This window comes from Ovis aries, chromosome 7 (genome assembly GCF_016772045.2).
Source record: "Ovis aries strain OAR_USU_Benz2616 breed Rambouillet chromosome 7, ARS-UI_Ramb_v3.0, whole genome shotgun sequence".
Taxonomy (NCBI): Eukaryota; Metazoa; Chordata; class Mammalia; order Artiodactyla; family Bovidae; genus Ovis; species Ovis aries.
Window position 1 is genome coordinate 42,053,595 of NC_056060.1, and position 23,135 is coordinate 42,076,729.

The window sequence follows — 23,135 nt, forward strand, 5'->3', positions numbered from 1 at the left end:
CTTGGGCAAGTTACTTAACCCCTTTGTGCATCAATGTCTCATTTCTAAAATGGTGAAAATAAAATTATGTAAGTAAAACGAAGATTAAGCAAGATGATTCACTTACAGCCTTTGGGCATTGCATGGAAAATTATAAGATTCAGTACATAGCTACTATATTATTAGAGTATTTCTCAGTTGTAAGAAGCTTTTGTTGTAGATTGTAAAATTCACCACTGACTTAATATTAGTTCTTTTGGAGAAAACCAAAACCAAATACAACATTAAAAAAATCTAATTTATGACAGCACATATTTATATTCAGAAATACATGAATACTTTCTTTTTCAGAATGACAGTCACAGTTGGGGTCTAAAGTGGCTCTCACTCTCTCTCAAGTATGGCCCTTGGCCATACATGTATGTGTAAGAGTCAGGTCACCCTTGCTGATGATCTAGACCTTGTCAGCATCTTTGTGATGCTGCAGAATTATTTATTTGTTTTTAAATTATTTATTTATGTATTGACTGTGCTGGGTCTTTGCTGCTGCTTGCAGTCTTTCCCTAACTGCTGCCAGCAGGAGCTACTCTTATGGTGTGCAGGCTTCTCATTGCAGCGGCTCCTCTTATTGCAGAGCACAGGCCCCAGGGCACATGGGCTTCAGTGGTTGCCGCACTTGGGCTCAGTCATTGTGGCTCATGGACTTAGCTGTTCCGCAGCATGAGGGATCTTCCGTGACCCCTGCATTGGCAGGCAGACTCATCCGCTGAACACCAGGGAAGTCCTGCAGAATTATTTAAACACATATCGAAGAATACTGTGGGTTCTGTGGGATTTTGTTTGTTTGCATTTCCCTCTTGGTTATTTTGTTTGTATTGTCAGTAATTGAATTACACATAACTAAAGAGTTTTTGGAAAGTAGCTGGAAGCTTGTGACATATTTGGACATCTGAATGGTAGCTCTTAGCACATCAACTGGTCCTAACAACTGAAAATCTGTGATTTGGTCTCAGAACTTTGGCAGTTTTTATTGCTTTTAATCACATTATCCAGTGTGCAATTGTTATATATTTTCTTTTCTATGTTACCTTGTAGGGGAATCTTTTAAAAGATCTTTCAAGTAACAGTTATGATGGAAATTTAAATCTACCAGTTATCAATGCAAATAACTCCACAGAAGTAACAGACTGATGTGCTGATAGACTCTCACCCACACATCTTATTAATTTTCCAAGTGAAAGTCGCTCAGTCATGTCCGACTCTTTGTGACCCCATATACACTATACAGACTATACAGTCCGTGGAATTCTCCAGGCCAAAATACTGGAGTGGGTAGCCTTTCCCTTCTCAAGGGGATCTTCCCAGCCCAGGAATCAAACCAGGGTCTCCTGCATTGCAGGCAGATTCTTTACTAACTGAGCTATCAGGGAATACGTCCAGGCAATAAAAACTGTCTCTGAGTACATGCCACCCACTCTTTCCTTTCCTGCATTCTCAACCTTGGCGGCATGTTAGAATCACCTGGGGAACTTAAAAAAAAGCCCACATTCTCAGGCTGCGGGCTTCCCAGGTGGCGTTAGTGGTAAGGAACCTACCTGCCAATGCAGGACATGGGAGAGAGGTGGATTTGATCCCTGGGTCAGGAAGATCCCCTGGAGGAGGGCATGCCAATCCACTCCAGTATTCTTGCCTGGAGAATCCTATGGACAGAGAGCCTGGCGGGCTATAGTCCATGGGGTTGCAAAGAGTCAGACGCAACTGAAATGACTCAGCATGAATGCACGCACCCAGGCTGCATCTCTAACCAGGTAAATTAGTAGCCTGTTAGCAGTATTTTTACAATCCTCGGGATGATGTCAATGTGCGGTGAAAATTGAGAATCACCCCTTTACCAGTGGCTAGTGAGTTTCTTTTGACACATGTAAGCTGTATCTTCACTGAAGAGATGTTAATGTGTGGAAAATAAAATAACCCTTGCATCTGAGGAATAAGAAAATAGAATATTATTATTATTATTGTTATTATTAGTCTAGCCCTGAGAAGATTCAGACCATGAAAAATATCATATTGAGTCAGACCCACTTGGAAGGTTCTATGTTCTTCTGTTATCCTTTATTGTATCTTTGAAAGTTCCTACTAGGAATGTGCCCCAGTGGTTAAATTTCCTCTAGTAACTGCCAAAGACTTGAGAAGGGGATTGAGGGTGAAGCCTAACACCTGAGACATCTAAAGAAAAAGAAAAACCCCTGTGAATTGCATCTGACTCTCCTCGTTGCTGAGTGTGCCCTGCATCCTGTTCTCTCTTGTTCCCATTAGACCCCTGAGGTGGCATTCTGACTGCCCCTGAACTAGCCCTCAGAGCTTCATCTGATCCACTGGGATTCTGTCTCCCCAAGCAATGAAGGGCAGACACTCAGGTTCTCTTAACATCAAGGAAACGTGTACCCTCAACTTGGATGAAGGACAATTAACTTACACACAGCGCACATAACTATACTAATGTTTTGATTCTTGGTCCTAGTTGAAATCTTGAAGACATGGAATTTAATAGTCCAGCATGGAGTTCTGGCTGATCCTAAGAAGTTTTTAAGATGAACCGATTTCCTTGTTTTAAAAAAGTCCCATTAAAAAAAACTGAATTATCGTTGATTTACAACATTGTGCTAATTTCTCCTACACAGCAAAGAGACTCAGTTATACACATATATACATTCTTTTCCATGATGGTTTATCCCAGGAGACTGGATACAGTTTCCTGTTTTATACAGTAAGACCTTGTTGTTTATTCATTCTAAATGTAATAGTTTGCATCTGCTAACCTCAGACTCCCAGTCCACCTCTCCCCCTCCCCTTTTCCCCCTTGGCAGCCATGATTCTGTTCTTCATGTAAGATGGACCGATTTCTTTCTGATACTTTTTTTTCCCTGCAGGCATAGCAGGTCTAAGTGCTTAGCAGATAGTTTGCCTATTCAGCAAAGCTCATGTATTGTTAACTATGAAACCAACCTCCTGAGAAGCTGCAATTAACCTTCACCTACTTATCATTTTAAGCTTGGCAAATGATAAGATTGGAAGCTTATTTCTTTACATCTGACAGTCACACTTCCCACAGGCAATTAGCAAAATATATTGAGTGGAGTGGTCTTCTCACAGATCACATGTAGAAATCAGCCTTTACAGAAAGAACATTTAGGATCCTCATTTACTTCAGATGATTTTCTCATTAGAAACAACTATTAGGTTGAAAACACAGTCCAGAGTACAGAGTAGTTCACATTTAATACCTCAATCTTTCCTTAAAAGGAGTTTGTTAAATGGCAGCATAACAATAAATCAATACATTCCATAAATCTATATCACTAAAAGTGGGTTTAGACAGGATAAAAATGGTCCCAGTTAATTAAAGAAGAAAACAGATGGCTAAGGTATATGGGTAGGGATAACACAGGAGGGTTTAAAATGTAAAATACTGGTTGGAGAGGAGGTTTAAACCTATTGTATAAACTTCCTTGCTCCTTGAAACAAAAGCTATGACAAACTTAGACAGCATATTAAAAAGTAAAGACATCAAAAGTCCATATAGTCAAAGCAATGGTTTTTCCAGTAGTCATGTATGGATGTGAAAGCTGGACCATAAAGAAGGTTGAGCACTGAAGAATTGATGCCTTCAGATTATGGTGCTGGGGAAGACTCTTGAGTGTCCCTTGGACTGAAAGAAAGTTAAACCAGTCAATCCTAAAGGAAATCAATTCTGAATATTTATTGTGAGGACTGATGCTGAAGTTGAAACTCTAACACTTTGCCCACTTGATGCAAAGAGCTGACTCATGGGAAAAGACCCTGATGCTGGTAAAGACTGAAGGCAAAAGGAGAAGAGGGCAACAGAGGATGAGATGGTTAGATAGCATCGCCAACGCAATGGACATGAATTTGAGCAAACTCTGGGAGATAGTGAAGGGCAGGGAAGCCTGCCACGCTGCAGTCCATGGGGTCCCAAAGAGTTGGACAACCACAACAACATTGCATAAACTAATTTACAGTGATTTAAGCCTCCCTGAGAAAGATCAGATGAATATTTGCTTTTTGTTCTGGTCTATTAAAGTTTTAACTATTTAATGTTTAACCCCTTAATATCTGAGCTGTGATATGATTTAAAATATAGTTCCCAAATGGCTAACCTATTTTCAAATAATATTTTCAACATTTTGGAGTAATTTTCACTTCCTCCTTTGTAATTCTTTGTTCAACATTCACTGAAGTCTGAGTTATCCTGTAGCTGATTAAGTCAAACTATATACCATTTTGATTATTGTGGCTTTGAAATAGATTTCAATGGTGTCATATAGGTGAACTTTTTCTCAGAATTTCCTTGCTTATCTTCTTCCATTAATTTTTTTTTACTTAATTTATTTTAATCAGAGGATAATTATTTTACAATACTGTGGTGGTTTTTGTCATACATCAACATGAATCAGCCATGGGTGCACATGTGCTCCCCCATCCTGAACCCCACTCCATCCCTCTGGGTGGTTCCAGAGCACTGCCTTTGAGTGCCTTGCTTCATGCATCCAACTTGCACTGGTCATCTATTTTACATAACTTCCAGTAATTTTTGCAGTAGAATTTGACAAAGGCATTTTTACACACTGTCTCCCAAGCAGATGATAAGAATCGCTGTTGACACTCAGAATCTTACGGAAGGGACAGAACTGACATCATCACAGAACATGTGACACTTTCATAGAAAAGTGTTCTTCATAACACTCGACGTGAAAAGACCTTCATGACACTCGACGTGAAAAGACCTTCATAACATTCAACAGGGGACACACACAGTTTGGAGTGTTTTACATTAAATTTTTGCTTTCACTCTCAAAACAATGTTTCTATTTCCACTTTACAGACATGGAAACTGTGGGTGAGTTTTCAGTTTGCTCCAGGGCACACAGCTGGCACCCCTTGGAACCAGGCCCAAGGGCCAGAATTCAGACAGTAACTGCCAGATGCTGTGCTTTCAGTCACTATGCCTGGCTACTCTCAGGCTGTCTGACAGTGCAGAGGGTAGAAGTAACTTAATAATTATATGTAACATGTCTTTCATCTCTACTGCACATAGCACTTTTACGTAGCTTGCCTTGTTTGTGCTCCTTTCTTGGTTCAGAACATATAGACCCATAGCTGGACATGTTGTTTGTTTATCTGGCCGTCCTTGGTCTTAGTTGTGGCGTGCAGGATCTTTAGTTGCAGCATGTAAACTCTTAGCTGTGGCACGTGGGATCTAGTTCCCTGATCAGAGACCAAACCCTTCCCACTTACGGAATCTTAGCCACTGGACCACCAGGGAAGTCCCTGGACATATTGTTCTTATTGGAGAATTTAAGCCAGGGTGGAGAACAACTCACTGGTTTATATCTTCATGAAGTTTCTCTCATCATGGTGGTTTCTTTAGCTTTATGGTTTCCTTCATCATGCACATTAAAAATTGTGGCCATATATCAAAAGGCAGTTTGTAAGTTGTTAATAGGTAATTGAAGTTAAACATTATTCAGCCATGCTTGTTAATGAAATTCTAATTTATCCTCATTACTTAGAGAATTTTATAAAAAAATGTTGGCAGGGGGGAAAGGGCAAGAACACCAAAACATTAACCCTTTTAGATTTCACCGTAAATGCTTATTTCTACCTGGTGGGAGAAGGACAAAAGCAATGTGGGCAAGATTCATACCCACCGGGGTATGTGAGAGCTATTTTGAGTTGTTTCCTTAGCGGCAGCCAGGTTTTCCACTCTCGCCAGCTCTGTGGTCAGGAAGGGAGCTGGTTAAAGTCCACGGTAGGAGGTCAAGAGCAACATGTACAGGCAAGCTTCACCACATAGCAAGGGGAAGCAAACCAAAGCCCTTTCCCTGACTAAGGGAATATGGGAAGAGGAAGAAAAAGTCAGGCCAGGAGTTTGGCTTCTCAGGCCTCGATGACCCTCCGCTTCTGCCGTGGGCTTTATTTCAGAGGACAGGTTTGGGGAGATAGGAACCTAGACTGTTAGGTAGTGAGGGAGGCTGTAAGGAGAGTCCTGGACATGTCCAACATGGCCTCTCACCCCTCTAGAGTGTACGACTCAGTGATTTTTAATATGTTTATAAGGCTGTGCAACCATTACCACTATCTAATTCTGTGGTATCTGATTCTGTACCTGTAGCTTTTCTTAGCACATCTGTAGCAGAACAGAGCTATTAGTTCAAAGGACCAGGCTGATGTTTCTGCATGTGTAATTAGCAACGTCCAGTGTTCACTCTGTTTTGATACTCCAAATTCTGTGTGTATCCAAAAAGCTGGTTCTTCAGAAAGACACGATTAAGGTAGCCTCAATTATGTGTGATGTAGCATGTCAGACCCCAGGTTCCCTAACCACCAGTCTCAGTGGAAGTAGCTGGCTCATATATTTGAAGAATATATGCAGATATCTTCAGCATATTCATATAAATTATAAGGTAGTGTGATCTAAGCACTTCTTTAATTACTATAGTTTCTTTGATTCATAATCAGAAATTCTGACTCCGTAGAAAGCCCTTCTTTCTCGTCAGTGAGTTAAGTAGATGCGCAAAAGATAAGCACACACATAGAGACAGAAAAAGAGGATCTCATTTCCAGAAAATAGGGTGATTTCTTGCAAATCACTTAATCACTCCTATGAGGAAATAGGCAGGGGATCAGAAGTTCTATTAACCTTAGCACCAGGGAAAAATTAAAACATGGCTAAAGCATCCCAGTAGTTAGAGGAGAGAAAGGCAGAAAACCAGAAGATAGGGCCAAGGAACAAGAACAAAGTAACAGGGTAGAGAGTGAGGAAAGAAGAGAGCAGAAACCTGGATGGATACAGAGCAGAAGCTCCAACAACTGTCAGAGGTTACATTCAGAGATTATAATCTGGACCGAATTGTTATGGAACCAGGTTCATCTTGCCTGAAGCACAGTGAACCAAAATGCTGAGGCTTTTAGCAAAGCAAACGGGGAAACAAATCTTAAACCCGTCTTCCAACCGAAGGCAAGGGGCTTGGGATATTTAGGGCATAAGGAAGGAGGTTGGGCTGGGGCATAGGGCTTGAGGGGCACAGGGAGGGGCATGTGGGGGGTATGGGGCACATGGAGGGGTGTGCCCGGGAAAGGTGATAGCCAAAAGGTGTGATAATGGTTATTCTGCCCAGCTGTAACTAATTACAGCCCTCTGATCTGGAGAGGCCCGTGGGAGCCCTAGGGAAAGGTGATTGCAAAAAGGTGTGATAACGGTCATTCTGCCCAGGTGTAACTAATTACAGCCCTCTGTTGTCAAAAGGTCACCAAGGGGGACACCTGCCTGCACATGCCCAGTTGAGGGGTCGGTCGGTGGTCCCATCCAGTCTTAATAAACTCAGCTCCAACTCAACACAGCTGATGCCAAGTTCCTGGAAAACAACTGCCACAAACATCTTGCAGTTTAGGCTGCTTACTGCTTGGAAGATTTGCAAGTCTTAGAACAGCAATCTAGATTGGTAAAGGCAGGTGAAATGGATTTAAGCCATGCTTTCAATATGTTTTTAGATGATGTTTTCCTTTTAATATAAACCCAAGGCAGTTCATTTTAAAAGGCTAATAAGGGAGATGAACAATGTTGTAATTGTTTAAAAACAATCGTATTGCTCAGCCACTCTAAGAAATGGTGAAGGAACCAAGTTAGAAAAAGTCAGTGACATTCTATCTTGCAGGACAAGTTTGCGGCTCTTCTAGGAGCAAGTTTGTTAAAGTTAAGTCCCCAGTGATGGGAGGCATACCCTTAATGGCATCAACTGTTAATATTTTATATGAAGCTAAGACTGAGGAGGTCAGTACTGCCAGGAGACAATGCCAGGCTCCTGAGGAGACGGGAGGAAGTACATATGCTTTCCCCAGTCCTGGGGGACCTTCCAATGACACCTTGCTGAAGAAATATTGCTCTGACAAAGGTAAACTGTCGTCCCAAATAGGCCAAAAACTATGATATTCTAAAGAGACATAAAATGTTCTCTCATAAAAATCATTTATTGGTACACCAGAAATATCCATTTTCTTTCTAGTACAGGAGCTATATGCATCTATAATTGCAATTCTGTGTGAACTACGTGTTACCAGTCACTAGAAATCTAATTAGCAGGATGAATTTAATAAAGAACAAGAGTAACTATGAGTCTACAGCGGCCCAGCCATCAAGTCTCACTGGAGAGTAAATCAAATATCAAATTAGTGTTGGCCTGCAACAGAGTGGTTCTGTAGCCAAGAAAAACCAAGGTGGACACAAACAGGATAGCACCCATTCAATAAATTAGGTACACTTAATTAGAAAAACACCACAGCAGATAGAAATAATCTAAATAAAGCACAAAGTAAACTATTAGCTATTTACATATATTACTTTTTGCCCAAACTTTAATTTGCTAGCTTTCCCATTCTACTGCTTTTTTTTCCACTACTTTTTTCTTTTTTTCATGGTGAATTTCTTGACTCCCTGGCAAATATTTAGACAACTAACCAGAACTTCTTTCAAGGTCCAACATTTTCTAAAACTTCATGTCAAACAAAAGAATCTGAAAGGAAGCTTATATAGGTCTATCTCTACATGGAAGTAATACGTTAATTATTCTGCTGTTTTGCTATTATCTCTGTTAAGAGCAGAGCAGTGACCTACAATTTCATTTTCCTTCCAAACATTATTTGAACTAGTCCAGAAAGGTGGGTTGTGAACGGCAGCTGAGTGGATGGACAGTTCACCTGTGACAGGCACAGAAAGCGAGTCTAAACGGAGACAAGAGCATTAATCCTGAGAATGGAATGCTGTGAGCTGCAACTTAAGATCCCCCATTACTGAGAATGAGAGCGCCTCCTTCTGGTTATTACTTTTTTTTTTCACATTAAGTTTTTAAGGCTTAGTATCACTGCAGCATTAACAAATAGGAATGCTGACATCCTTTCTACTAAAGAAGGGCTTTGTGATGAATGGCAGCAGGTACCATAATTAAAATAGCACAGTTGGAAAGGCATTGAGTTGGTATGTTTCTGGTGCTATGGCCAGACTGTATGGATTTTTAGCATCATTCTGGGGGATCTGAAAGATCTTGCCAATGAGCTTCTTTGGCCCTTTTTATTTCCTTTCTAGTACTAGTAACAGTTTGCAATAGTTTTATTTTTGGTTTGTTCTCCTAGGACAATATAAGCTCCAGGAGGGCAGAGACCACACCTGTGTATTCACTATTGTGTCTCTAGCATCTAGAACAGTGTCTGGTCCATAATAGGTTCTCAATTAAAAACTTGTGATAAATAAATGAACCAAATCATGAAGTCCCCTGGCCTGCCTATGTTTAGAGACTTTCCAGTTTCAATCAGTGACCAGGGTTTCTGACCCATCCTAATGACCCAGATGTCCTTTGAGCCTACACTGCTATGAACCTCTATGCAGTTGTGTAGCTATCATTTTTGTGCTTCAATGGATAGTAAAACTTTTCATTGCTGAAAAGACTAGCTATGCAGAGGTAACACTGCATGAGAAGTCACAGGGTAAGAACACTCAAGAACATTCTAAATGGCAAGCTCTAAGTTCAGCTCATTCTTCCCTACTTCTCCCTACCACCTACCTCTTTGACAGAGCTTAAGAAAAAAGTTATTAGGAGAATTTTCTCTTGGCAGTGCCAGTTCGTAACTCACCAATGACACAATCAGAAGAAAAACAAAAGATAACTCACCTACATAAAAATTAATGTAAATAAAAGCAAAATCTGGGTTTGGAAACAAAGTGACATGGTGGGCTGTCTAGATCCTCTGTTGGTTAGAACTGCTGACTATGGAAGAGAAAGCAGGCTTTACAGCAGTAGAGAGGCTGGAGGGAAGGGTGTGTGTGTGGGGGGGGGCGCTGTGGGTACGAGGACCAGCGTTTCTCCTCCTCTCCCTCCAGGTCTGGCTGAGCTCCTTGCGGTCACTCTCAGGCGGGAGGTAAGAACAGGCAGCTGGCGCCTCCACGGCACATTCTTAGGCTATTGATGCTCTGCTGGAGTAGAAGTCGGGGACTTGGAGCCCCGTGTGAAGCGTGACCTAGGGGAAGAGACTGTGAGTCCTGGAGGCACTTTAGGAGCCCTCCCCCTCACCCCCCAACTGGACCCTCTCCCCGCTTAGGAACAAGTGGGCTTGTTCCTAATTCAGAAAAGGATCTGTTCACTTTTCTGTAACATCTGTTCTAGTAGACATCACAGAGAACTCCAGTCGAATTCAGCCTGTGCTAAGAACCTGGCCACCATGCTGGGCTCCCTGATCCTGGAGACACTTGATAATATGATTCGAATCCACCTGCCTCTTCAAAGAATTCTGGGGAGATTGTGTTCCTTATGACTGAAGAATGAGGCATTGATTTGCAGGTGGCAAAGCCTTTTGGCCACATTGCAATGGTCACTGCCATATCCATGGATAGAGAACAGATGAGCAGACAACCCTTCCCCTGTTATTTGTCCCCTAGTTATTTCAATCAGGATAAGCCTTTCACTTTGGGATGGCCTAGATGATTGCCGAGAATGAGGAGACATGGGCACTTAAACTATTTCACTGATTCCTGTCTAACCTCAGACCTCAGTGGATGGCTGCACCAATCAGGCTAGAACCATTTCACGCAGTGCTCTCTGTCATCTCTCTCCACCTTATCCCTGTCTTCCCCAGTCTAAGAGTCTTTCTCTGAAGATACTCAGAACATCCCAGAAACCTCTAAAGAGCACTGAGTACAATAGTCTTTGCAAGGGAAACAGCTAAAAAAGCAGAAAACTTTGAATGAGTGTTTTCGAAAACACACTTCTAGGGAAATCTATGGCTTTCTTTGGTCCAATGCAGAGCCAAACTCTTGATGGATTAGATTTCAGCCTTCCAGAAAAACCCATCAAGTTGCAGCAAGAGAGAAGGGCAGAGGTCACTGGGTTGCAATCACTTCTATTGCACATACTGATAAACAACAATGGTTTTTTAAAATAGCTCCCAAGATGGCAGTTCTGTATACAACAAAAATTACGAGCACTGTGTTGATGCTTAAACCCTATCTATCTTTCAGCACCCATCTGCTGAGTGAAGCTCATAGCCAGTGTCAAGTTCCAGCTCAAATCGGAAGTGAGCGCTCCCATCTCAGCAGTGGCTGGTAGGGCACCCTCTCGCACATGCCCTGATCTGTTCTCCCACCGCCCCCCCATCTGCCCCAGCTGTGGTTTCCTGGCCCTTCTTTCCCTGTGTGAAGCCCTTCACATCTTAGAAACTTTGCCCTGGCTGTTCCCTCTGCCTGGAAAGCCTTACCCAGCTCACTCCCTCACTTCCTTCAAGGCTCAGCTCACCTGTGACTGCAATAAGGCCCACCTATGCTGACCACCCTGCTTAAGACTGCCACTGCCCTCCCTACCCTGGCACTCTTGGTTCCCCACCCTTTCCTTGTCTTCTCTCCACTGCATATTGCCTTGCTGCTGTTGTTTAGTCGCTAAGTCGTGTCTGCCTCTTTGCGACCCCATGAACTGCAGAATGCCAGGCTTCCCTGTCCTTCACTAACTCCCAGAGTTTGCCCAAACTCATATCTATTGAGTCAGTGATGCCATCCAACCATCTCATCCTCTGTCACCTCCTTATCCTCTTGCCCGCAATCATTCCCAGCATAAGGGTCTTTTCCAATAGTGCCTTCTAATACACTATATAATTAACACAGCAATTGTGCGTATTATTTACTGTGTCTCTTGTAACTAAAATGCAAGCTCTAAGAGGGCAAGATTTTCATTTTTATGTTTTCACTGATAAACAACAATACTTAAATACTTCAGTAGTGCCTGACATATCAAAGGCACTCAGTAGATATTTATTGAATGAACAAATAAGGAAACCCTGTTGTTTATATTTACAAAAAATCATTACTAACTTGCAGGCAGGGACTATGTTTTCCCTCCCTAACAGAAGTGATAAGTCTGCAGTGGAGAAGCCCCAGATTTCTAAGCATCTTGTTAGCACTTCAGGCTCACACTTTCACTTCTCAGGAGCTCCTGGGGCTTTGCGGCAGTCATTTCATTTGCTTTCAGGCCACCGGTTCAAGAGTTTCCTTTCCACTAGAGAGGAATCTAGGGCTCAGGAGGACAGTCATTAGCCTGCCACCAGAGAATCCCAGTTTCCCCTGCTGCTGTTCACCAAGCTGTGTCTAAATACAACGAAGGGGCTTATGCTGGTCTGGAATTATCTCCCTTGTCACGTCCTCCCACCCCGCACCCCTCTCCTCCGCGTCTTGGTCTGGGCCCTCCAAGGTGGGGGACTGAGCTCACCGTCCCGCGGGCAGCCTCACAAATGGAGCAGCCGCTCACCTGCACGTTCCTGTTCAGGCTGACTGCCGGGAAGAACAGGCCCTCCACGTTCTCAAACGCGATGGGACCTTGCTGTTCGTCGTTGATAAAAAACGTCAAGGTTTTTCTATTGAAGTCGAGGAGGACCCCAATCGTGGCCCCCTTTGTGATCCCTCCCTCAGTTCTGTGGAAAAAGAAAACATAGGGTTTCACTTGCCCGTCCTTCCAGAAGCTCCGTTTGTATGGTTAAACCAGTTATTTCTTAATCTGTTTAAAATTCTCATTCCCTACCCCCAAAGCCTTCTAACACACTTTTCCTCTTAGTGACCCCTCCTCACATACAGTTTTAACGCCACAGATATACTGTTTATCTACTTATGTGCCGCATGTATAGCTGTGTTGTGCGGTGCTCAGTTGCTTTAGTCATGTCTGACTCTTTGTGACCCAGTGGATCATCATAGCCCTTCAGGCTCCTCTGTCTATGGGATTCTGGGATTCTCCAGGCAAGTATAATGGAGTTGGTTGCCAGGCCCTCCTTCAGGGGATCTTCCCACCCAAGGATCAAACCCACGTCTCTTATGGCTCCTGCTTTATATAAAAAAGTCTCCTGCATTGGCAGGCGGATTCATTACCACTCACACCACCTGGGAAGCCCATGTATATAAAAAAGTAAGATCTGCTTGCTCCCTGAACCAATTCTCACGTTGAAAATACACAGGTTCACTGCGCTGCTCTGCTATTGCTAAGAGTGAACCCCTTCACACAGTCTCCACAGGGATACACAAGCATCAAAGGCCAGGAACAAAAAGTAGCCTTTAGGCTACCAGAACTTTGCCTCGAGCTGTGTCTCAAGTTGTGAATTAAGCGTCATTCAATCCAAAACGATTTAATTTGAAAGTCAAAGTAAAGAGGCACTTAAGCTGAACCTAGAACACAGGCATGAAAAATTAGATTTGGGGCCTCATGCTGTTCATCAATCAGAAAAACTCATTCCAGAAAGATGGGAATTTGGGGCATACTGAAATTGAATTGAGAAGCTGGAGGCTCTCCATAAAATGGCAACATTGAACAAGAGGAATCTTCTCTCTGTAAGGTGAAATAATCGTACTTTAGGAGCTGGAGTGATTGTCACTGGAAACAAATTGTGTCTTATGCTTTAACTGATGGTTTCATAAAAAGCCATTAAGCCTAGACAATCAGATCTGTCCTTTTCCTCCTCACTGAGATCTAGCAGTACTGAACTTCAGCCTCACAGACCTGTGAGAGTGTTTTTCTTTTCCCCTTGGGATGCAGAACACAGATTGTGCACAGTCGTTAAAAACACCGGGGTATCAATGGTGTCTTGGCAGTTCCTCAGTTTCAGCAATGATGGCCCTGGTGACATGCAGTTTACATGCAAGGGGACGTGTTCTGCTTTAAGAAACTGTTTCTCTGCATAGTATGGCAGTTGTATTATTACCCCTTCATTCCAATATAAAGAAGTTGAAAGGGAAAAGTAAGTGGGGTACATGGGTGATGGCATCAGGGAGCTGGCGACAGAGGGTCCCTCAGATGTGAATCCCTGAAGGTAACAGCTTCTCTACACATAGTAGGTAGGATTTGTGACCAGGCTGGAATGGCATGTGTGTGTTGCAAGTGAAAAGGGAAAAAAATGAGGAGTGAGTTTTTTTCTTTCCTGTTCCTGAGAACCAGGAAGATAAAGATAACAGTGAGCAGGCCTGAACAGTACTAGCTTTTTTTTCACTTTAACTGCTCCTAAAAGCAGAGACATTACTTTGCCAACAAAGGTCCATCTGGTCAAGGCTATGGTTTTTCCTGTGATCATGTATGGATGTGAAAGTTAGACTGTGAAGAAAGCTGAGTGCCGAAGAATTGATGCTTTTGAACTGTGGTGTTGGAGAAGACTCTTGAGAGTCCCTTGGACTGCAAGGAGATCCAACCAGTCCATTCTAAAGGAGATCAGCCCTGGGTGTTTTCTGGAAGGAATGATGGTAAAGCTGAAACTCGAGTACTTTGGCGACCTCATGAGAAGAGTTGACTCATTGGAAAAGAGTCTGATGCTGGGAGGGATTGGGGGCAGAAGGAGAAGGGGACGACAGAGGATGAGATGGCTGGATGGCATCACTGACTCGGTGGACATGGCTTTGGGTGAACTCTGGGAGTTGGTGATGGACAGGGAGGCCTGGTGTGCTGCGATTCATGGGGTTACAAAGAGTCGGACATGACTGAGTGACTGAACTGAACTGAACTCTGTAACTAAGTTTGCTTCTTTTGCCCCCTAACTCTGCAGGAGCTACACTTCACACCTATTTTCCTTTGACTCTATGCTAGATACATCCCCTATCTGGTGTTTACCCTTGTAACACCCTTCCCGTTGTAGTTACACATCAGAAAGAGGGCCACAGAGCCATGGAACTGCCAGTCTCAGGTGCTGGGTTACTGACACCAGCCAGGATGACTGCCTTTGAAACAACACAAGAGGAAGAAATCCAGATCCTAACACCTTTGTTCCCCATCTTATAGAAGCCCCTAGACTCCCCATGGTGGGGAAGGCATGAGCCTACTGTGTTCGCCTTTCCACTGGCTGAGAATTTGAAGCTACCTTTCTATTTCCTCCAAACTCTGTCTCTGTATTTTTCATCTGGCTTTGGTGGGCAGAGAAGGCCATGATTTTGGCCAGCAACGTGTTCACTTCAAGGGACAGTGGACCAAGCACGACTGAATGCAGATGTAGAGAAACTATCCAAGGGAAGAAGAAGTGGAGGCCCTAGGAGGCCTACTGGCTAGAAGGGAGGCAGTGATGAACACACAGAAAAAGCTGAGACAGTGGAGCCCACTGCCTACCACTGCACGACTCACTTTCCTTCTGACTGAATATAGCTGTAGTTCCCCACACCCCCATTCCAGACACCAATAAAAATGTAGCTTGGGGATGTATTTGAGAATAAGGTGGACCATGTTCCTAAAAGACACTTCTCTACCAGGAAATTTGTGAAAAATACATTTGAGGAAGAAAACACAAACCAAATGAAAAAGGAAGTCTAAAGAAAATGTTATAGTATGAGTTAAATTATAATTGTCTAGATTTTGGTGGTAAAGGAAAACCGAAAACAATTCCTGTGTTCTCTTTCCCCAGCATACTGGGTGCTCTGAATCCATATAATAATAAAAGGGTTCTTCAACTATAAAACTATCCAAACTGGCATCCGTAAGATTTAAATATATCATAAATTTAAAAAAAAACCCATAAGATTTAGTTTAAAGTGTTCAATACCATTTAACTACTAAGAAGAACAGTGGCTTCTATTTTCAGATGCCTCTAATGGGAGGTATTTTTGCCTGTTTCATTTAATCATGGGAACATTTCTGCATGGAAAAATATGATTTTCCTAATTGGTGGATTTAGAAACTGATGTTCAGAAAAACTGAGTATCTTGTACACAAGTGCTTTTCTGGTAAGTTGTAAGACTGTGTTTTAGAATCCTGGAATGTTTTTCTATAATAGATATTCATGAGGATTCTTAGTTTGCAGCCCTAAGTGGACTACAGCAATGAGGGGTCTAAGAAAGTGCTCATGTCCCTATCATTATGCAAAAAGCAAAACACCAGGATGGACTTGGCTAAGAGGAGTAGAAGGCCTACTTAATAAAAATGGCCTGCCCGACTTCCTTCATGTTATCTATTTAATAGGTCTCTGAACTTGGGCTATCGTTCTGGACCAGAAGCCAACATGAAGAAGGCTTGCTTGCGGGGGGCTGCAGGGTACCTGTTGGTGTGCGAGTTGTTGTGCATGAACCAGCTCCGGTTATTGTCCACATACATTGCCCAGGCTTTGTCGTCCTTTCCTAACATCACATCCTTCATCACATCGATGCGAGCCACACCGAAGGCGGGGTCGGGGTGGTTGTCGTAGCGATCCACTGTCAGCTCCCAGTAGTGGACGCCCTTGGAGAAACCGGTCTTCCCCAGAACCACGCGGTCATCGTAGCTACTGCAGGTCACAGTCAGGTTGTCATTGGAGAAGATGATGTCAGAGTGTGCCGAGCCAGGGTCGAAAGCAAACCAGGCCACTGGGGACAACAGAGGGGAGGGTGGTTGGTTACTAAGATGGACCCAACAAGTTCACACTGTAATTTAGTCCTGGGCAGGAGAGGAGTGTTTTGTCCCATTTTCATGCTTCCATGTGGGAAGGAAGTGTCCAGAGCCAGAAGGGGCCATGAGTGAGCAGACAGGGGGCATGTCCTGGGACCTGGGGCTCTCTGCACCCAGAAACAGACGGATGACACATGACCAATCCAGCAGGGTTTACCTGGCTCAGACTGCACTCCCAACCAGGTGATCCGGGAGTGGAGTGGCATCAAGTCCCTTCACCCAGTGACTGGCAGAACAGTACACCAGAGACATAAGGGGAGAGGGATGCACTAAGATGCCTGTGTAACCCTGAGACGGGAAGGCTAGTAACTAGAGTCCTAGATGGAGGAGGGATAAAACACACTCAGTGAAACACGGAAATACGCCTTCCACAGAAGTGCTCAATTTAGTTGTTTTGAAGATTTCCTCAGTGTTAGTGAAAACTCAGAAGCTTTGGAGCTATCAGCAACAGAAACTAGTTCTCATGAGTGATTGAGACTTGGATGTAAGACTGGTTGCTTCCTTCACCACAAATACAGTGTGTGTGTTATTCTTAAAACATGTAAAAAGTATTGGCGATTAAGTGCAGATGGAATGATGTCTTTGTATACAGTGCTGTGTCCGGGTTCTAAATCCCACCTACCAAGAACCTCCTCTGGACAGACGGAATCGCTGATTTATCAGACCTGTGAACCACCTCACATGCATTTTGGTCTTTGCTATTGGTAACAGAATAAGGTTATTCCATACCTGCCAACAGCTTTTTAATGTCAACTGTTGTTGTCATTCCAAGTGAAAGGCATGGGAGAGAGAAATAGGAGGCAAAATTGACACTGATAAGAATACATGTCTCTTTTGATAGACTAACACCAAAAAAGGGCTAAGTTTAAAACTGGACACTACAACCATTGGTCTGATTAGTACCTTTTGCCCAGAAGTTTTCTGCTTATAATGAGTGCGTGCATTGTTGTACAAGAAATCTGAGGGAAAAGTAATCTTCTTTGAGGTACAAAATTTAAAAAGACAGGCATCTTTTTCATTTTTTCTAAGTATGAGAGAAATTGCTATAATGGGATTTGAATGACAATTCAACAATTTTATTGACATAGAATAAGCTGCTACCATTTATTTTGTGAAGGGAATGGAGCATACCAAGCACATAAGTAAAAGATAACAATTACAATAGGTATACTTGCCTAATTGAGAGTAAGATGTAGATTGTGTCTCAAAATTGCATCCTATAAAGAGATACTACACATCAAAGCTATGAAACAACAACCAACTCAATAAAGATTATTTGTATACACGTAAAAAGCACCAGCTGAATAGTCACCAGAGGCCTGATTCATGAAAAACCAAAGCCCTTTTTATGTTAGTTTACTTGCTGGAGTAAAAACTGCTTCTCTTCTCTTTCAAAATGAATAGTAGATCTTTTCTTTTTAATTTAATAAAGTCTCTTCCAATTGTTTCTAAACTGTATAGCTTAAATTTTTATCTTATTCTAAGTTTAAACTTTTCCATTAAAGTTTTCATATTCAGAAGAAAATGAGAAGAATTCATCCAGTTGAAGTGTAGAAATCACTGAATCTTGATAAAGCTGCATTCTACATCACTATTCCATGTTCTTCTGGTTGTGCCAAAAGGCCTTTATTGTGACTTGGGCCTGAGTCAAATGATAATTATAGAGTTAAATATGTGATGTAATCCATATGTTAATAAAGACATCTGGTAATTATTAATAATGACATGAAATAAATGTAGTAAAAACAAAAATGACCTCCTCTCTTTCTTAGATTGTTTTACTACACCATCCTTTTCACCTAAGGGAGGGGAGCCGGCATGATGGCTGATGGGGGTGGAGTGACCTCAGAAATACATTAGAATCACCCGTGGGACTCTTGTACCCACCTCCCCCTTCCTTAATATTTGGATACTCTTAATTACCTCTTCCATGAGAGGCTTCATCAGGGTGGAGGAAGCATTCTAGTCTTAAAATGTTCAAAGGCGTGTGAACTACAATTTAAAGTGGTGTCAGTGACTGAAATGTATTTTTGATGAGCACCAGAATATCTCCTAGAAAGGATCATTTAATTTTTTTTTTCAACTCAGTAAGGCCTTTATGTACTCAATGAAGGATAATACACTGAATTAAAAGAATTTTGAAAGAATTAAGAAAGCACCTTAGAAGGGACTAATGATTGAATTAAAAACAAAACGTAAAGATTATGACCTTACTTTTGGTTACTTTTTCTCTGAGATGAATTCATTTGCAAAAATGGCTGATGACTTGTTTAGTTTCTATCAATTATCATCTCAATTCCTATTCACAGGTGAGAACTTAGTGAGTATGAAACACATGGAGTTTTAAAACTGTATCTCATCCAGCTTTGGAAATAAATCTGTAGAACGTGAATAGGGCTTTAAATTTTTTTAAATGAATCATGCCTTGTGCAAATCTTTTTCAAAACAAGCTTTCTGAAATCTTTTTACACTACTTTAAATACACCATCGTACATTTAAGGTTCAACGATACAACAATGGTGTCAATTACAGCCATCAAATATCCCCAAACCCACATTTCATTTTATTCTTGAGACAATGTACATTACAAAGACTATAACAATATTTCAGTACATTAGACACAAGTGAAGAGAGTTCCATAACAAAGCATGTTTAAAAGCCAATAGTGCACAGAGAAACAAGAGGAAACATAAAAGCACAAAGAAAAACAGTCATTTTAAAGGGAGCTCGAAGTCCCTGCATCCTTTTTGCACTGTCATGCTGAGGCCTTCTTCATTCCAGGATGTGGGATGAGCAAACAGAATAAAATAACAAACAAAAGAAGCCTCTGGAAATGTAAAATGTGCATCATGTGTAGCCCTGATTACAATATAGTCCTGAAGAGATCAAATAGGTCTGCGTCTTAGATATTTTAAGATTCTATTTTCTAGACAGAGTTCACAGAATAGTATCACTAGTCCAGCTTGAAACCTGAAACCCTGTCACAACCCTCACAGCTGTGGGAAACTTCCGGAGGCCTAACTTCTCAGTGACTCCCATCTTTGGGCCTTAGGCTAATTCAGGCTTTCTGATTTAGCTGGTGATTGTTCCTTCCTTTTGCTTAGAAAAAATCAGCCTTGAGTACACTGTCTGACCAGTGAGCAAGGCTTTTGCAGAAAACACTTTCACTTTCTGCTCTCTGGTTTGCTGCTTTGCATGATGCATTCTGCTGTTGGCAAGTTTTTTACTTTTTTCAGTAAAGATCTCTTGAGTCTATGTTTAATCAGACCACTCCAGGCTGGATGCACTGATCCAGTCTCCCAGACACAGCTGGTTTCCTGGATACAGCAGGGTTGCAAACCTCCCAACTAAGGCCACAGCGTCCCCTCAGCCAGCACCTGTGCGTGCTATGCCATGGCATGTGATGACAGAGCGGGGTTCCCACGGTGGGGGTACCAGCTTGTGCAAAAAGAACAACTTCACTCATCACTTTTCAACACCATTATATACACTGACCACAGCTCGATGTTAATCCTCACACCACACAAACATGAATGCCACAAGTCTCCCATCATCCAAATGCTCCTCATACCGGAAGCAGGCCACAGACATAGAGATTAGCTCACTGCCCTCCGCACGCACATGAACAGCAAGAACAAAACAGGTATTTCCGAGATGCCTTCAAGGCACAGAGATCAAGAGGAAAGTTCAGACGAGCTTGGCTCACCCGGTGCATTGAGAGACTGTAAAGAGGAATGCAAGCTCAGCTGGTGGGGTGAGGATCGGAAATCAAAGTAGGCTCTCCCGGGGAAGCTGGGTTGTAGATTAAGGGTGGAGGAGAAAGGACTCATTCTACGGAGCGGCAATCTTTCCGAAGGCACTGGAAAAGGGACTGTCTGTTCTTCTGAGTCTGTGTCTAAATGTAAGATCAATGCAAACTAGAGATCAGAAATCTGCCACCTGCCGTGCACGCTTCCCCAAGACCTGCCTCACGAATGCATTTTCACAAAGCCTCATCCACCCCATAGAGGCCAATGTGGTTTAGGGAATTCTCGGCAGGACAGAACTCAAACCAGAGGATACTTCAAACATCACAAACGAGTGTCTTCATTTTTCCCTTGATTTTTATGGGTACAGAAAGTATTGGAAGTTTCCTTTTAATTAAATATCTTTAGAGTTGAACCTAGAAACCTTAAATTTACCCATTGATGACCAAGAGATCAATATTTTACCCTCTTCACATCTGTTGGATATTACTATCTGTACAACAATGGTCTCTGAAAAGGTTTCTATTTAGGAGGTGACAGTTTTTACTAACTCTGTGCTGTTCCATATGTCCCTTTTTCTCTCTTAATATATACATTTCTGTTTCTAAATGGACAAGATGGTTTGTCTATACCAGCATACTCAAGACTTGCTCTTTAAATCAGAGAAGGACAGTGGGCTGAACAAGTAACTAGGGAAGGAGCCTTACCTGTGTTTCTGAATTAAGATCAGCCCTGAGGGGTGCCCTTGAATATCTCTGGATCTCTAAGAATAAACGACCACGGGCAATGGTGAGGTACATTGGTCCTTATTGGCAAAAATGTCTTTGTTTTCAGAGAGGTCTGGAATGAAGATGGCTATTATACCATAGTAAGACATATCAATTGCTTCATCTAGTTTTAGAATTTAAAGTAATTTAGAGGTAGTTTCTCACCTCTAAATTACTGAAATCATTCCTTTCTCATTTGTTAAACAATAGGTGGTTGTACGCTGTCGATTGATCTATTTAAAGACACATGTTTTACCAATTGGGGACTTCTTAGAACTCAATTTAATAGTAACAAATCAGGAAATACAGAGAGCATGATGGTAGAATTCTAATTCCAAAACACCAAGGGAATTTCTTCTCATTGAAACAATAATTTTGTTTTGGTGGCTTAAGTGTTCCTGGGAATATTTTTCTGGTTTGAGTCTATTAGCATGTTCCTCTGTACTGAACATATCCTTCCTTATTCTATCAAAATGCTGTTCCATGCATGCTCAATGTAGCATATGCGTGTAGACGGGATCCTATTTGAGAAGCTCAGAGCAGGGCACTGGCAGGTTTCAGTTTAATACTGCCAACCTAGCCTCATTTTCATTTTTGAACTTATAACATTAAAATTAGCTTTTCAGGCTACTTGTTTTTAGCTTTTCTTTTCTTTAATAAGGAAAGTACAAACAAGGTTTTCAGAGAAAAGGAACTGCTATTTATGGAGCTGAGGCATTGTGTTCCCAACAATACATTCCAATTTTCTTCTACCTAAACTTCATATGGTTGGAATAAATCAGCATGTGTGACCATTTCTTATTAAGAAATAATTTATAATTATCTCAAAGGAGAATTAGTCTTTTAGTTTAATAGAAAAAGTTGAAAGACAATTGCACAACACCACAAACTAATATGGGCATCTTTTACGGGGAGAATTTACAACTGTATTTATCTCAGTAAAATATTTTTAACAAGAAATTTCTTAGAAATGTATTTTTCACCAGGTGATAACAATTAACTCATTATATTTAAAATACTTGTTGCTCCAATAATTAAGGAAAAGGACATATATAATGAAATGAATTCTGGAGTATACTGAACCCCCGAGTAATCATCTGAAAACCAGTGAAGAGACGTGTACTATATCCAGACTCAGGGAGCAAATCCAACCCCATCATACTCACCTCTTCTATTCTCAGCACCAGGAAGAAGCACCTAGAGTTGGTGATGGGACCACTCTGCAGGATGGGGGCTGAGGGCAGCTATGGTTATTCACGGGGTTAGTAACTGAACACTAAAATGGTTAGTTTTTCTATCCTTTGATGTGAACCATTATTGATGACCCAGTTTTCCTTGAGTCCTCTTAGTCTTGAGCCATGTTCTCTATTCAGGCAAGCTTACTTAATATCCATGTTACCCAATCATTCCATCTCTGCTCTGAGTTTTTCTTACCTGTGGTCTCCCATTCCCTACCAGCTGGGCTCTTACCTTGTACTCCTACCCCATTTTCTCTAAGAAGTTTTTAAAAAAATGTCCTACTGCTTCATGAAAACTGTCCAAATGAAGCACGAGAGAGAGAGAGAGAGAGAGAGAGAGAGAGAGAGAGAGAGAGCGAGCGAGCGAGCGAGAGAGCACTTGATCCCAGCAAGATGCTTTGTGCCTTTCTCCCTCGGCACAGGGTGCAAATGTCAGGTCAGTTGCCTATAGGTCATCTAAACCACTTGATAATACCTTAGGGTGCAGGAGTCTTAGAGGGAAGACACTTATCTTGATGTCAGCTGAGCAGCAATAATAAGCTTCCCCTTGAAATCGTCTAGGTTAGGGATCTCATGGCCTCTGGGCAGCCCCCTCCTGTTGTAGTTATTGCTTACATTGTTCTGGATATACCACTTTGGGAGCCCTACTTCTCAAGTGTAGCATTACTATCTGAGGCCATATTCAAGAGCAGTCACAGTTCCCTTTAAAAATAATCACTTTTCTGGGATAAATAGAGTTATTTCCAATTTTTCGTCTAAGGTATGGATCTCAAATCTTTACTCTCCTTATCATGCCCCTCTGGACATGTTCAAAGACATGAACCAAAGACAATAAGACAATATTGGGAACAGTAATGCTACACCCATGTTTAGCCAAATCATACCACTCACACTGAGCATACACACAGCTAT

At 42.0% G+C, this 23,135-nt stretch overlaps 1 protein-coding gene and 1 long non-coding RNA gene across 13 annotated transcripts in view; one reads left to right on the plus strand and one right to left on the minus strand.

Annotated features, from left to right (window-relative positions):
• Positions 1–8,007: 8,007 nt before the first annotated feature.
• The window catches only part of TRIM9 (tripartite motif containing 9), a 123,092-nt gene continuing 107,964 nt past the window's right edge, over positions 8,008–23,135 (minus strand). For 2 of the 12 annotated variants that reach the window (XM_042252316.2, XM_027971728.3), the window contains exons 8-13: positions 20,179–20,367; positions 17,648–17,689; positions 17,202–17,225; positions 16,087–16,390; positions 12,342–12,504; positions 8,008–10,068 (exon numbers count right to left, since the gene is read on the minus strand). In XM_042252316.2, coding sequence (XP_042108250.1) covers positions 10,006–10,068; positions 12,342–12,504; positions 16,087–16,390; positions 17,202–17,225; positions 17,648–17,689; positions 20,179–20,367 — 785 coding nt within the window. In that variant the 3' untranslated portion in view covers positions 8,008–10,005. Of the gene's footprint in view, positions 10,069–11,807; positions 12,505–16,086; positions 16,391–17,201; positions 17,226–17,647; positions 17,690–20,178; positions 20,368–23,135 lie in introns of those variants that run through there. The other 10 variants (XM_027971726.3, XM_027971725.3, XM_027971731.3 and 7 more) reach the window with 8 other exon arrangements.
• LOC132660182 (uncharacterized) lies at positions 9,875–18,224 on the plus strand. The gene is made up of 2 exons (XR_009601485.1): positions 9,875–9,969; positions 11,066–18,224. It is a non-coding gene; the product is annotated as an uncharacterized LOC132660182 (long non-coding RNA).